Source organism: Gigantopelta aegis, chromosome 8 (genome assembly GCF_016097555.1).
Source record: "Gigantopelta aegis isolate Gae_Host chromosome 8, Gae_host_genome, whole genome shotgun sequence".
NCBI lineage: Eukaryota > Metazoa > Mollusca > Gastropoda > Neomphalida > Peltospiridae > Gigantopelta > Gigantopelta aegis.
Genome location: NC_054706.1, coordinates 42,339,210 through 42,355,474, shown reverse-complemented (window position 1 = coordinate 42,355,474; position 16,265 = coordinate 42,339,210). Strand labels below are relative to the sequence as shown.

The window sequence follows — 16,265 nt, the reverse complement described above, 5'->3', positions numbered from 1 at the left end:
ATACACATCTAGCTCCCAAACACGGTTCATGTGCATCAACGTACAAACGTTCTACAGATGTTCTAAAGATACCAAGACAAAGAGACTAAACCTATGGTTGTGTACAGGATCTGGCATCAGCAAGTAAGACTTGCGTGCTGACCAATACACAATGCATCCATAGTCAAATTATAACCTTTCTGTCTGCTCCCCATTCTGTATTGCCAATTACTTTTAAAATATTGAGAGCATTTACTCCCTTCTTTTTAACATATTTTAGATGGAGCGCAAACGATAGCGTCCTTTCAAATATAACCACACAAAAGGTGGTTCCCTACACCACCGGAATCAGACTTTTGTCCAGAGTCCTTATTTCTGCAGAACCTAATGTCATTGCCAGTTGTCCATTGCTGAAGTTTATTCAACGAAAGCTGCAACTGATGTTCAATAATAATTATCTGTAGCAAATCTGAAAATCATCGACGTATAGCGAGAAATCAACAGTGGGTTTTAAACACTAGGTGAGGCTGTTACATTTCACAAAAATAAAGTAACGGACAGGATGCTACCTTAAAGTACACCGATTTCTTATTGGCGTGCGTGTGTGTGTTGTACAAAGTCGACCACACCTAGACTTTAAAAGATCCATCTTTTTTTTAAATGAGAATTGAAAACAGGAGGTTTAGTATCTTGAAACATTGTAAACAAAAAGTCTAGAAAACCATATGAGGGACAAAGAGACAGACAGAATGCAGACATAAAAAACCCTGTAGTTCCCTCTGGTTGGATTGAAAAGGGACTAATAGACAACGAAGATCCATATTTATCTAGATATTCCCCGTATTTACACAGTTAAGAGAGATACTGGATCACTTTTTAAAACGTGCACACGTGTCATTGTAGATTCGGGAAGCCATATTTATTTTCTATAGAACACGCTACTTTGGGTTGCGAAGATGTATATTGATTGCATTCCTGTCAAATTGCAGTTCACAACCAGTCGTCTGTCAAACAGAGGCCATACCCCACGGTATACGAAGTTGATCTCTAGCGCTATGTGATACACAAAATTCAAGATCATCATTATCTTGAAGCATTGCAAATAAAAGTCGTAAAACTGTGTTCAAAGACCACAACTCAAAAATGAAATCGAAGCTTATCTTGAGGCACTGAGAAAACAAACGTCTGGAAAAGCATATACGGACTGACAGACTGACGGACTGACTGACAGACTGACTGACGGACTGACAGACTGACGGACTGACGGACGGACGGACTGACGGACTGTCAGAGACAAAACCTGTAGTTTCCTTCGGTTGAACGGATAGGGGACTAATGACGCTTTGTTATTGATTAGGTTTACACATTGAGATGGATAAATTATTATAAATTTGAGAGCTGAAATTAATGGTATGTTGCTCCTACTGTAATACCCATAATGTAACACCCGTTAGTTTACATAGAAAGAATCTGTATTTTCAATATGGCCCTTGATTAATTTTGTTGAGTATTCTACTTTCAGGTGCCGCATTCTGTAGCATTGTCAATTTCGCTCCACTGTTCTGCATCATGGTCTCAATCTACTCTCTGGTGGCCATCTCGTTTGAGCGGCGGCGAGCGATTGTGCTCTCACAAGAACAACACACCGTTAAGGTTCTTAGAATAATCATCCCCGTCATCTGGGCGTGGTCGTTCTGCGTGTGCGTCCCCACCATCTTCGAGTACAGTGAGTTCAGGGATATCAGTGTGAACCAGACAGGCGTGCTTGTGCATTGCGGCAGTACGCGGTCCGTCACATACTCCGTCGTGAACGGACTGATGCTCGTCTTCGTTGCTTACATCATACCGCTGGTACTCATCATCTCCAACTGTGTCGTCGTAGTTAGGTTAGTGCAATAGTTTCTCGGACGAATCCTCTTTAGATAGTTTTCCTGGCACAAGTTTGTCAGAAAAAAATATCTATAAATGGACGAATGCCAGAAATATGTTCTATTCATCCAGTCTTTTAATTTTAGTATAATTATTTTTGTATGGTGACTTAACTCCTCTCACCTGATATAGAAGATTCGTCACGAATGTTTATAATATGGAAAATATCAACCAAGTTTATGACAATCGGTATTTTGTCGAAGCTGTGCCGATTAACTAAGACGAGGTTGATTTTTACACCAGTATTTAACATGAGTAAGGAATTCTGTTTATCATATAATACTTCGAAAATAACATTTTAATTCGATATTTAGTACATTATAGTTATAAAGTCAGTAATTAGTCCAGGCAATCTGTACCTAACTATATGATATACCTATTACACATTGCAAAAATAATTAAAGTAACTGTATTTTCTCAGAATTTAGTTAGAAATAACAAATTAACAATGTAGAAATATAATTAGTGAAACAGGTAGTAATTTAGCTTTAAAATTACTGTAGTCTGAGTACTGACGTTATCAATATTAGACAGGTCAGTAGTTTTGAAAAAACGTTCTTTCCAGGGCCTTGTGTGCCTAAACTCGTAACTCAGATGATCTTACATGATTTGAGGATGCCGAGGTCAAACAAAATATCTTACTAGTTGATACTTCCATTATTTACTCCTGACAATTCAAGATGGTCGCCACATATATACTAAAATATTAAATGTAATGTCTTGGCTTCGAATTGAGGTTCATTCATAATATTAATAGTTATTCCTGTTTTATGTGTCTAAGAATTGATATAGTTTACCTTTGAAGTGTTTTAATTAGGTTTATACAAAGTAAATGTAATATGGCTGCCGATATAATCAACACACTGTTACGAAATAGAAATTGTTACGAAATACTGAAGAAAAAGCATTATTATTTCTAGATGACATTGTTAATTATAAATGCCTAAACCTTTGTTTCGTGGGATGAAGATTCCTTTTACCCTGGTTCTATGAAATGTGTAGAAATTCAAGATGGCCACAATGAAGCTACTGAAATAGGAAATGCAATATCTTAGTTCTCCGCTTCTAATTGGGATACATTCATAATATTATTGGTTATTTCTATGTTTTTATATATAAATATTGATATATGATTGGTCTGCAATGTTTTAAGCAATTAAATTTACATAAAAGTAGCATAAACGCAGAAATAACCAATACATTAAAAATACAGGATTACTAAATGCATTGTTTTATAGCATTTTTTTATAATTTGCCTAATCCTATATTTTGTTGTTTGTTTGGGTTTGGGATCATGTGAATTGCTTTTATTTTGGTTCCATACACTATTACATAGAAGTAACTGTTACGGCTGGGGTTTTTTTCGTTTCGTTTTACACAAAACTTTCATACCGTTAGAGTTAGCTTCTCAGAAAAGAAAACCCTGATCAGGTCAGCCAATAAGCCTAGGACAGTGAGGGATGATTATCACCTTCTCGGCCGAGTGGATCAACTAACTCTGTTAAGACTCCGTACAGGCCACAACAGACTAAATGCTCACATGTCCAACATGTTCAAGCTAACACCTTCACCAACCTGCAGCTGTGGACTCAAAGACCAAACAACGGAACACATCCTACAGCAGTGCCCAACCTATCAAGGTTTGAGACAATCTGAGTGGCCTATTGAAACAACCGTACAAACCAAACTCTATGGTGACAAACGAGAACAGGAAAAGACAGCTCATTTCATTTGACAGACTGGACTACTGGTGTAGCTTGTGATAGAAAAACAAAATACCACCTTGATTTTTAAAGGATAAGTAATGACAATGTCAGCTGGGGTTGTTTTTTGTTTTTTTAATTCAGCACCCTTGAATTATTTAAATGCCCCAAGTGTTGTTATAATTCATCTTTTAAACTTTTAAACGTTTTCTAGTCTAGTACATATAGACGATATTTAGAGCTTTTTCTACAAAGTCTCGGTAATAAAGTAATGAAATTAGTCTTTTTCACTTAGAATGTGGTAAAAATAATACATTAAAAATACAATTAATACCGTAGTGAAGTTAATAATTTTAATTGGTGGATTTTCATTTCCTTTTCTCCTTTGTTTTCGTTGATTTCATATTGTACTTACTTATACTGTCTCATATTGATTAAACATGACGTGTCGAATAACAATAACCAACACACATATTTTTGTTAAAGGTATTCGCCCTCAAAATAATTCGAGCAATATTCGTTTATTAAAATATTCGTTTATAAAATACTTAAGTATCGTGCTTGACATATTCGTTTTTAAAATACTCGTTTGCACCTCCAGGCGTCACTTTGTTTACAGATGCAATATATAGGTTTTGGAGGCCTGTATTGGCGCGCGACATAAAGTGGCATTCCTCCTACAGACTGAGTTGGATCATATATCGTGGTCAAGCTCAGCTCTCATTTGTAGGCAAAGCACCTGACAATGAGACATGACAGACGCTATCAGGTTTATGAACAGATACATTATTGAATTATGGTAAAGGTGGATTCGACATCGTCATAAACATTACGGCTTCTATTACACACTTATAACATTTTATATAGTTTGTGTATCAAAAAACCCAATATGGTTTGCAAAATAGCCACTGTCCTACCTTAAAATTACCATAATTCCAGAACTAAGCCACATAGAAAGATAATTTTTGGCTCCATGTCTGTTTTCCGCCCCAAGCTATTAATTTTTCGGGGTTTTTTAATGTCATGGATAATCCATATGAATGTATTAATGATGGGATGGTCACATGACCAGCACATTTTTCATGTTGCGCACAAAACTGACAATGCGTGTGCATCATTTTGGATTATTGGGTGATGTAAAGTGATGCCAGCATCACAATTCATTAAATATAGTCCGTCCCATCCTCCTACGAAAAAATGTTTTTGTAAATAATTTCAGTTTGGTTTGACGTAAGAAGAAAAGTAAATATGTTTTAGAAATGACCCCCCAAAAATGTGTGCAATTTAGAAAACAGTCAGCTCAGAAATAAATAGTTTGTAGTAAATTCCATAGTATGAAAAGCAGCGTTCCCTGTGGAAAGAACTATATGTTTCTCTGCAATGCAGTGCGAGATTATACAGATATTTTCAATAGATCAAGGGTTTTGTATTCCATATAGGTGAGTCCGTAAATGTTTTAATTCAATTACATTGTTTAACCTTCCCAGGTTCATTTGGAAGATTGGCAAAGAAGCTGAAATGACAAACCAGAGACGAATTGTGGCGGCCAAGAAGATCAAGATCATACACTTGTTGGTAGTAGCAACAGCTCTCTTTGCAGTGTCGTGGGCGCCATACTTCGCACTGCTCGTCATCGCGGTCAGTACGCAGTTGAAGTTACACTTCCTCGCATACAAATAGTTTATTTTATTAATTACTCATCGGATATGAACCAGGTGGTCAATCTCACACGTAGTCATCAGAGAAAACACGCTACATGTTTTCATTAGCAGCAAGGGATCTTTATATGCACTTTCCCACAGACAAGAAAATACACACCGCGGCCTTTGACCAGTTGTGATGCACTGCTTGGAACAAGAAAAAAGCCCAATCAGTAGAATGGATCCACCTAGGTGATTCGATCTTGCGACGCAAGTACTAAACGACTGAGCTTAATCCCCCCTCTTGGTGATATTCGGTGAAAAGCAATATTTTCAATGTAGTTCAGTTACAGTAAAAATATAGAAATCATAGTTACCTTGTTATAAACAAATTCATGATTCAGTTATATCCCTTGTAAATTATTACGTTTAAAAATATTGAGGCCAATGTTGCTTCTTCCTGTTTAAGTCTGATAATTGCAAATACATCTGATCGTATTTTGAAAAAAAAAGTAATTTAAACAATTCTACCTATAAAAAAATGGTTATGCAGTATAATTACGATAGAATATCTAAAACTGATTGAATACCATACTAAATAGTGATGACATAATGTCCTGTCGTTATGTTAAAATGTAACTTGGGTTTCGATTAATGTTTTATTTTTTAGAAGGTTCGCTTTGTCAAGTATGTTTGCACAGCAGTATTTTAAATAATTATTAATTTAATTTAATAGATAAATAAAGATAATATTTATTCATATTTCTTTTTAAAAAGTCTATGGTCAAAAACAAATCTGGAAAGGGAACAAATATATCATGGCGTTACGTGTTTTCGATAGGATAAGCGAAAGATATTGTCAGAAATTAGGAAAGATATACATAATAATTAGACCATTAATTTTCATGGTGTTGGGGTTGTTGGTTTTTTTGTTGTTGTTGTGTTGTTGTTGTTGTTTTTTTGGGGGGGGATTTTGTTGTTTTGTGTGGTGTTTATTGTTGTTTTTTGTTGACATAAAAATTAGTGTGAAACTAAATTAAGCAAGCAAGGACACTATGGATTTTAATTGTTGCCCCCAGCTTAACAGTAAGTGAATATAAACCATGGCAATTACGTGTCAACAAATATAATATTTATGTAGCTTACAAATACTGGTTTTCTATACATGAAAGACAGACCCAATGAGAGCAGCTCTGCTATTTGTACCCTTGAAGTTCTCAGTCGCAGTGTCAACTCTATCGGGAGATCTGTGTGTCATTCACCCAAGAGCTGAGACCTATATTATCTGTATTACTACGTTTCATGTTGGAAAGAAAAATACAGCCTACAAGCCAACCTGTGACTTCTGTTACTAATTTAACATTCCGGTAAAACAACACAAGGAAAACATACAATGTTATTATCATAGTATTTATTTTAATCAGAGAAAACTTGTATTCAACAAAGAGGGTTAAAAATAATATCAAAATGTTTTAAATGTAAAGACTTGCTAACATTATAATAATGCATCTAAAATGTAGGAGGGGCGGTGTTGTAGTATCTTGAAAAACGGCCGCATTTGCTAGTACACATTATTTTTAATTAATTTTAATTTTAAAATGCGCCCTATAATATTTGCTATGTGTTTTATCTTAATATTAAAACACATCATTTAATTTTATTTTTTTTGAAAATAATCACTATTCGGTTCATTATGTGAACAATCTATGGTCTACATACTTTCAGATGATGTTTATGATAAAAAATTGCCGCATTAGAAACTGACTTGCAGACCAGTCAATCCTTCATTCGGAATATATAAGCTATGTAAAAATATCAAAATAAAAGGTGTAGCAGAGGGGTTCACCTTGAACCTGTTTCAGAGTCCTTTTCCAGTTTTGGCTACCTGACTAACCAGGAAAAGGAACTGTATATTAAACGTGTTTCTGATCGTTCTAATATATGTACAAGGTTAAATTTCATTTTATTTCCTAAAGAAAGGAAGGAAATGTTTTATTTAACGACGCACTCAACACATTTTATTTACGGTTATATGGCATGAGACATATAGTTAAGGACCACACAGATATTGAGAGAGGATAACCCGCTGTCACCACTTCATGGGCTACTCTTTTCGATAAGCAGCAAGGGATATTTTATATACACCATCCTACAGACAGGATAGTACATATCACTGCCTTTGATATACCAGTCCTGATGCAGTGGCTGGAACGAGAAATAGCCCAATTGGTCCACCGACGGGGATCGATCTCACACCGACCACGCATCGAGCGAGCGCTGTACCACTGAAGACAAAATCCAGTTTGGGCTTCTTACAAATATTAAGACGACCAGAAACAGATTGAATATACAGACACTGATATTCTAAACAAGAAAATATATTTAATATGTAAGTTTAATCGTAGAACTATTTTATTAGTCGGAAACATCTTACAATGCAGCAAACTCGGGAATGTCCCTTTAATACAACATGTTTTTGTAAACTGTACACGCAACTTAAATTCCAGTCCGCCATTAATAGATATTCAAATGACGTAAGAATATGTGACGTGGTGTCTTTTTGGATGCCCTTACATCAAAATAAACTAGTGCATAACGTTTTTAGTTTTCTGAACGCTGGACAGCTTTCAGTGTAAAATATCCATTGAAATGTGTTTAGTTGATCTGAAAAATATTACATATTTTGATTGCACTGAAAATGTAAGATATTATATGATAAAAAAGATTATCCATCTAGTTATAAAGGTTCAAGAAGCAATGACTTTGTAAGCAGATTCACCTGTGCCAGGCCTGAAATCAACTGTAGAGCAAGTATTGTAATCTGTTATCAAATAGTGTGTACCCTAAGGCCCAAACGGTGTCGAGTCCGCAGTGTTCCATACCCTGATCACTGAATATAGTATACTTGTAATACTGCTCCTGAGACGATATTAGCAATCACAAGCAATAAAAATGGTGGTGGAGGAGCATGGGATATTGCTCCCCCAAATCACACCTTTGTTTCCCACCAGTTTATATTTTCCTGTCATGTAGAAGACTCAACGACAGTGTGGTTGCCCCCACCCCCCACCCCACCCCACACACACACACCCACCCCCCCCCCCCACCCCCACCTAAATAACAACATATTTTACATTTAATTTCTACAGTTATAACGTCTGAACTTTGTTATTAAATATAAAGTACACAACAGACTACATAGCGACTTCTCAATATTCTAAGGGCGGACGTAGCTCAGTGGTACAGCGCTCGCTCGATGCGCGGTCGGTCTGGGATCGATCCCCGTCGGTGGGCCCATTGGGCTATTTCTCGTCACAGCCGGTGCACCACGGCTGGTATATCAAAGGCCGTGGCATGTGCTATCCTGTCTGTGGGATGGTGCATATAAAAGATCCCTTGCCGCTAATCGGAAAGAGTAGCCCATGAAGTGGCGACAGCGGGTTTCCTCTCCCAATGTCTGTGTGGTCCTTAACCATATGTCTAACGCCATATAACCGTAATTAAAATGTGTTGAGTGCGTCGTTAAATAAAACATTTCTTTCTTTCTTTCTCAATATTCTAAGTATAGTTTAACCCAACTACACACCATTTAGAAATCCTGACCGGTCCTTGCGGCATATAATCATTCTTAACATGCGATGTTTAGAGTGTGCAATATGCATCACATATAATTATAAAGGAAAAAGCTTGAAACACCAAATTCAGATTACTCATACATGTGTATTTAGTTTACAGACTTTTATGCAAGGCAGCCGACTACGAGCATTGCCATCTCTCAAAATGGCGGCCGTTCTTAAGAACAAATTTGTGATGACAATATAATGCAAAGATCTGCTTATACATATTATATTTGAAAGGAAACCAAGCTAGCTAAATCACAAGACATTGCGTATAAACAAAATTTAGTATATCGCACTTAAAAGAATACGCAAAGAACCGATAAATTTTGAAAAAAACTCTGTTAGCCATGCCCGTATATTCAAATGTCAAACTTTGTTAGTTTATGGTTTCCAATATTTGTTTCTAACTTTCTGCCAGGTTTGAAGCAACAACATATTGTTTGTCGCTTTTAATGATTAGTGAAGATTTACAATGTCGGCCATTTTGAAAAAGGGCACTTTGTGGGCCACGCCTAGTTTCTTAGAAGGGTAACCCCAACTTATTTAGGTCGGCAGGTCTGAGTGATCTAGAACACATTTTAAAACTTAATTCCCGGAACATTTTTCACGAATCCTTCCTAGTTTTGTATCTACTACTTAAACAATATTACCAGTTACTGTCAGTAAAATGGTTAAATATATACACTTTAAAATCTCAAAATGCCGAAAGGTGGCACGACGTCATCCTTCAGATCTGTGAAATTGATGTCCTAAACAACTATAATCAGCAACAAAATAAACTTAACACCTTTAATTTGTGGTTTAGTGTTTCGCTGTCGGACTATAAGGATATCCAACGTCGTTCCTATTCAATACGACACCGCATCACATATTCATGTCATTTGAATATCGATCGATGGCTGACTGGAATTTTATACAGTTTATACAAAAATATAATAAAGAGCTTATTGTTTCGGTAATGTCAATATCATATATTAGGAATGAAAACAATGTATTATTTATACAATTTATGTATACACTTTTTATTCACTTTTGTTACATCTTCAAAAGTGTTTATTTTATTTTGAAATGTGTTTTTGTTGTTAGTGCTTTGTTATTATTATTTCCTTCAGAACTGATCATATGACGGGGAACGACATGTTTTTATAAAATGTATTTAAACTATGCATGCAAGTGTAAAATAGTAATTACGGTGCCGACTAGCCCAATCAACTGTGGACCAGCCCTTAATTATGTTATGTTAATATATCAGAGGCGGATCTAGGGCCCTCTAAATTTTGCGACAGTTATAATCTTATTATATATTAATTTTCATCCCACTCCAAACCTCCCTCAAATTTCGCTTGGCATTCCGCCTCATGTCATTGGGGCCGTCTAAATGATTGGTAGCCGTGTATCAACACCCACCCGCGACCAAATCTATTTGTCCTGCCCTGTAACCACCGCTGCAGTCACATAGCTTCTAAGAGGCAGGGGGCAACTATCCAGGCCCGTAGGAACGCTATTTGAAGAGGTGGCACAATCTCAAGTCGGGGGATAACGCAGTCTCCATATTAGAGGGGATCACCAGCTATATTATGACCTTTATTTATATAGAGTATGACAAAATAAAACCTTACATATTCGTCCTCTCCCATTCCTAGTTTTTACGGGCCTGCTGTCCCGTCTAAACATTTTCAAAAAGTGTTAGTGTAAGTTAGTATGTCCTTATCGCTTACCATATTTACTGGGGTATCACGGTATCGCGGTACTTAATGATATAGTGCAGAAATAAAACAATATACCTACATACATCAACGTAAATATACTTTCGTTGGATTTTACCTAATATGTCAATGTTCTACACGTCATATATTTGCATATATATCCTGTTTGTAAATAAATATTTCTGGCGGAAGTGTGCCCTTCCGTTGCAGACTTTTTCGAAGTGCTTCTCATGATATCGCGGCAACTCTAAAATATGGTATACAATTCACCTGAATGGTTAAATATGTAGCTTTTATTCACAAATTTACAGTAAAATTGAAGAAACAAAATTTTTAACACAAAAAAATCCTAAAATTCGGTTGAAACCTTTCGTTTGTTCATTTCAGCTACATGTCTACAGTTTCCCTAAGAAAAACAGTTTATTTCTGTGTAAAACAGAGCGCATTTAAAAACTCGCCTGTGCCGTATCACTCGAACGTATGATCAAAATATCCGGGCTGACATGTGTCCACTTAAGACAATAAGTTATATTCTGCCCATTTCACAAAAGTACAACAGCCTCTCGCATATCCTGATTGTCGAGATAAAGTGTAATGGTATTTTCATGTTTTTAAATATATATTTTGGACCCTTAAATTTCCCGATATATTTCTTCTTCGGTTGCATTCTAAAAATAGTAAACATGTCACCATACGTAGTCTCATTTTGATTGTCAACGACCTGACAATAGTATTGTATCACAAGCAATAATATTTTAAATTTGCATTGCAGGTACTGGGGATTTTTGTAAACATACGGGTGTCAAAAAATCACACTATTAGTAATTCTGTGAGGAATCGGTAAAAAATTTATAATTTTTAAAACAATTTGAAATTATTTCAAATTTCTTCACAGACTTGACAGAGTACCATCGGTCAACGTGTTTATTTAATTAAATTTGCTATCAGGCGGATTTGCGCGTGCAAAACTACGAAAAATGCAAATACCGCGACACCGTGAGAAACGAGTATTCGTTTTACAGCCCCTCCCCCCGCCCATCCCTTTGGTGTTTTAGGATAAGAACAATGCTGCATCCATGCCACTGTGGATGACTCTCTGTTGTCGAGAACTTTAGGTGAACCTGTGTTTGGATGTGTTTGTTTTATAAAGATTAAAATATAATGTTATTTCTTACAGAAAGTGGTCGGCCTTGACGATGTGAACCAGTCTGGACAACCAGTCAATCTTATACGTATCGCCCTGTCGGCGTTCAGTGCAGTGTACAATGTGTTTCTCTACGTCATATACAACAGTCAATTCAGGGAAGAATTCAAAGCCATATTGTCTTATGTCAAGTGTAGCAGAAACATCACACCATCCAGGGTGGCGCCTTTATTTCAAATACAGCAAGGTAGTGCTGCAGTATAACACAACGCGGTGTATTTACACGGACTTCTGTCTCATTAATCACTAATGAATAATAATTAACGTAATTAGCCCAGGTAGCCCAGCAAAGAGGGAAATTGGGATCTTGCCCAAATCGTGGTGCCCAAGAGCACTCACAAAAACTGTGAAAAGTTAGGACTTTTTAAAACATTCCATTCACAATTATGGATGAAACACTCGACCAAGCTATCAAAGAACTCAAGATTGTAGGATAAGTTGCTGCAATGATACAAAATGTAGATGCACTGAATATACCCACCAGTCACTCTTCTCCTTAGATGGTATTCTCATCGAGAGTGCATTTGCTAATACTGTTGAAGAGTAGAAACATACACTCAAACGATAAAGGACTAATTGTCCACTCTGCGAGGAAAAGTTGTTAGTATTTTCAAGTCTTGAATCCAGTTGTGATTTAGTTAATGCTTACGGACAATTTGGTCAAATCTGCTTGTTGACTTTGTACACTGCAGGTGTTTGTATGCTAAAAACAGTAAATACAACATGATTAATACATTAAAATGGGAATTTTTCAATTCAAAATCGTTGGACTACTGAAGCCACTCATCCTGAAACTCATTCTTAGCATGTCATTCATTAACGTTGAGGCTCCTTTACATCACAATTTATCAACAGAATTAGAAAAATAATGGTTCTGAACACTCATAAAATAATTTAATATTAAAAAATATAATAAAATGGCGGCTAAACCCTTGGTAAAAAATGGTACATAATATTTTTGACATCAGCACACTAATTGATAACGTAGGCCAATACAATCCATTCTGGCACACAAATCCAGTTGGAATAAATGTCATACTGTATTAAAAGCACTTTGAAACATTTTTTAAAAACAAGTTTTAAAAATTTCTAGGGTGCCCTGTTTAAAATGTGCAGAGCAGACTAACATTTCATAAATTTAGAGATAATAAACTTGAAACAAAAAGGGTGAACCGTGAACAAAAAATTCAGCTTTGGTTCCCTGACTACTATAACATTGGTGAAGACACTAGGAACAAAATCAAACTTATTACAACAAAATCTCTAACTGTATTATCACTGTGTAGCTATTTTGATATTTTTTCGTCACAACCATTGCCCCACGACTGGTATATTAAAGTACATATAAAAAAAATTGGATGGGTTTTTTTCCTGTAAGTAGTCCATGGTATAACAGCAGCGGGTTTCTTTTCTCATTATCCTAACCATAATGTCCGACGTATAATACTATTAAATTGTGTTGAGTGGTACCATGCCGCAGTGCTCGGCCTGGCGATAAAATAATCAATGTGGCGAATGTCTGGCGATTTTCCTTTTAGGTATCAGTTTTAGGGATCCAGTAACAATGATTAATTTCAACCATTATCTGACCTTCTGATCTGTCTGGCCACGTTATCGAATCTCCGATTGGACAAATAATGCATGAATTTGTTTTATTATTCTTTGTTTATGTTCATTGTTATATAAACATAATCCAGCACCAGACACCTAAGCACGTTGCATTGCGTATTTCATTCTTCTCTACTCTATAAGCTTGCGGTTTATGAGAATAAATGTCATTGTCGTTATTGTCCGAGCGCTTGACATCAGATTCTGACGAGTTCCATTTGATAGTGTTTTCTTTTCTTGTCCACCCTCGTAAAAAAACAAAAGAATCACCAATCAGGCTTGACGAATATGGCATCTTACTGTTGACCAATGCAATATAACGCTTTGTATAATCCTGAATCAAAAATATTAGTGGTAGTAAATCTTATTATTGGATAGTCATTGGAGGTAAATTTACAAAAACAAATCTAACCATTCGGCCGAACCGTTCAACATGATCGCCAAATCACCTAACCTTTTCGACCTGATGCCAAAATTTAAACCAAAAAAATTGGCTTAATTCTCCTACTGAGAAATATTGCCAAACCAGACTCGTTTACATTGGAACCGACCTGGCTGTACTGCTAATTTTGGGAGGGGTTCGAAACCCATCCCTGCTCAAGCAAATTTTTTTTTTCTAAATATAAAAATATTCAATAACATGTTTTGTTTTACGTATAAAAATTAAACTTGTATTTTTTCGGGAACCCGACCTTACCTAGAATTTTTTTTTTTTTTTTTTTTTTGATGCATTAATTTCTCTCTTTTTCGAATTTTCCCCCACTAATATATAGTTTGAAAGAGTACATACGTAGCAATTTATGTGGACTCATAGATGGTGAATGTAATTGAAAAGACAGCCGACAGGTTCCTGGATACAAGTAATAATTTTGAGATGAATGTGCTTGAAATGTTTAGACATCTGCCATGTATTTGATGTAATACATATAAAAGTATAAAAATACACGTTTTTAATTAATATTTATGTAAAATAAATTAGGCGATTGTTTTATTAAATTGGCTACAAAATTGTAAAAGTGGCGATTTTTTAAAATCAATGTGCCGACTTTTTTTCTTGATCAAGGCCGACCACGTGATGCGTCATCAAAATTTCTTCTTCTCCTAACCATCGTCAGAACCAACGCACAAAATAGAGAACTGCAATACTTGACGAACAAATTACACTCAAAATCTGATACGCCTAGTGCCAAGAAACACTATATTCAGCAGGGTGTTTTCGCCTCTTTGTTTTTTTTTTGGGGGGGGGGGGTTTGGGGGGGTTACCAATGAGATAAGTTGCTGTATTTAAAACCTTCGAGTGTTTAATTTGGCCAGTGCAATATAGTGATAAAGTTACAGTACACTAAAAACAACGGTAACCGTTCCAGTGCTGTGTTCAGAGACGGCGGTGAACGCTAACGTTCACGATTTAGAAATTCAGATCTAAGAATGGTGTTTTAACAAGTAATAATTCTTGGGTTATAAAACTACAAAAGAGCAACTAAAGTCACTGTCAGAAAATGGGTAATTTTCTTTTCAGATGACAAGAAGTCGCGGCTAAGGCTATACAAATAAAAAACGATGGTGAAAGATTATAATACTACGCCAAATAATCCTTAAAGGGACATTCCCGAGTTTGCTGCATTGTAAGATGTTTTCGACTAATAAAATATTTCTACGATTAAACTTATATATTAAATATATTTTCTTGTTTAGTATATCAGTGTCTGTATATTCAATGTGTTTCTGGTCGTCTTAATATTTGTAAGAAGCCCAAACTGGATTTTGTCTTCAAATAATTTCGTACGTACGAGAAAATCTTTTTTGGGAAATAAAATGAAATTTAAGCTAATACAAATATTAGAACGATCACAAAAACGTTTAATATACAGCTACTAATATTTAATGCAGAAAAATATATTTGGTATGTAATTACAGTCGCTAAAACGTCTCTGTTAGTCTCAGGAATGTCCCTTTAAAATGATCAACAAATTATTGTTTAAAAATGGCTAATCTTGTGATTCAGAGGCCCCAAATCACCCGTCTCTCTCTCTCTCTCTCTCTCTCTCTCTCTCTCTCTCTCTCTCTCTCTCTCGGGGAGCATGCTCCCGGACCCTCCTAAACGTCTCTGACGCTGCACGCTGGCGTGCATAACGACCTTGACCATTGACCCCCTCCCCACTTAATGGGTGATATCTGGTGCGCCTTGGGCCATCTAAAAAAAAAAAAAAAAAAACATTCTTGGGTTATAATGGGGCCTGTTATATAAAACAAAAAAATCAATTAGTAAATAAATTATTGATTTGAAATGGCTAATTTTACGATTTAGTTGGGGGGGGGGGGGGGGGGGGTCACGTTTAAAGCCATACAATGTTTTATTTTCTCCGGACCTTCACAAACGTCTTGAGCACTACGTGCCCGCGGGCAAGGCACTCTGATCATTGTCCACCCCACACTTAACTGGTGAGATTTGGTGCGTTTACTAATTAAAAACAAAATCCTTGGGTTATAATACTATGCAAAATAACCTAATCCTTAAAGGGACATTCCTGAGTTAGTTGCATTGTAAGATTTTTCCGACTAATAAAATATTTCTACGACTTACATATTAACTAAAAAAAAATTGTTTAGAATAGCAATGTCTGTATATTGATTGTATTTCTGGTCGTCTTCAAATAATTTCGTACGTACGAAAAAACAATATTTTAGGAAATAAGATGAAATTTAACATATTACAAATATTAGAACGATTAGAAACACGATTAATATAGGGACACTAATATTTTATGCAGAAAAATATTTTTTATATGTAATTACAATCGTTAAAAAGTCTCTTTTAGTCGATAACATCTTAAAAAGTGTAGCGAACTCAGGCATGTTCCTTTAAAAAGTGCAGC

The 16,265-nt window shown here is 35.8% G+C and overlaps 1 protein-coding gene across 1 annotated transcript; it reads left to right on the top strand.

Annotated features, from left to right (window-relative positions):
- Positions 1-1,512: 1,512 nt before the first annotated feature.
- On the top strand, positions 1,513-13,501 carry LOC121380134 (substance-P receptor-like). Its single transcript, XM_041508914.1, has 3 exons — positions 1,513-1,865; positions 5,099-5,249; positions 11,755-13,501. The coding sequence occupies exons 1-3, from the start codon at positions 1,549-1,551 to the stop codon at positions 11,983-11,985; spliced, it is 699 nt and encodes a 232-aa protein (XP_041364848.1). The 5' UTR covers positions 1,513-1,548; the 3' UTR covers positions 11,986-13,501.
- The last annotated feature ends 2,764 nt before the right edge of the window (positions 13,502-16,265 follow it).

Bases quoted from the DNA above. Each gene is read 5' to 3' on its own strand.
- LOC121380134 (XM_041508914.1), top strand. From the start codon at position 1,549: ATGGTCTCAATCTACTCTCTGGTGGCCATCTCGTTTGAGCGGCGGCGA. The intron at 1,866-5,098 runs GTTAGTGCAATA...TAACCTTCCCAG, and splicing joins AACTGTGTCGTCGTAGTTAG to GTTCATTTGGAAGATTGGCA. The intron at 5,250-11,754 runs GTCAGTACGCAG...TATTTCTTACAG, and splicing joins TCGCACTGCTCGTCATCGCG to AAAGTGGTCGGCCTTGACGA.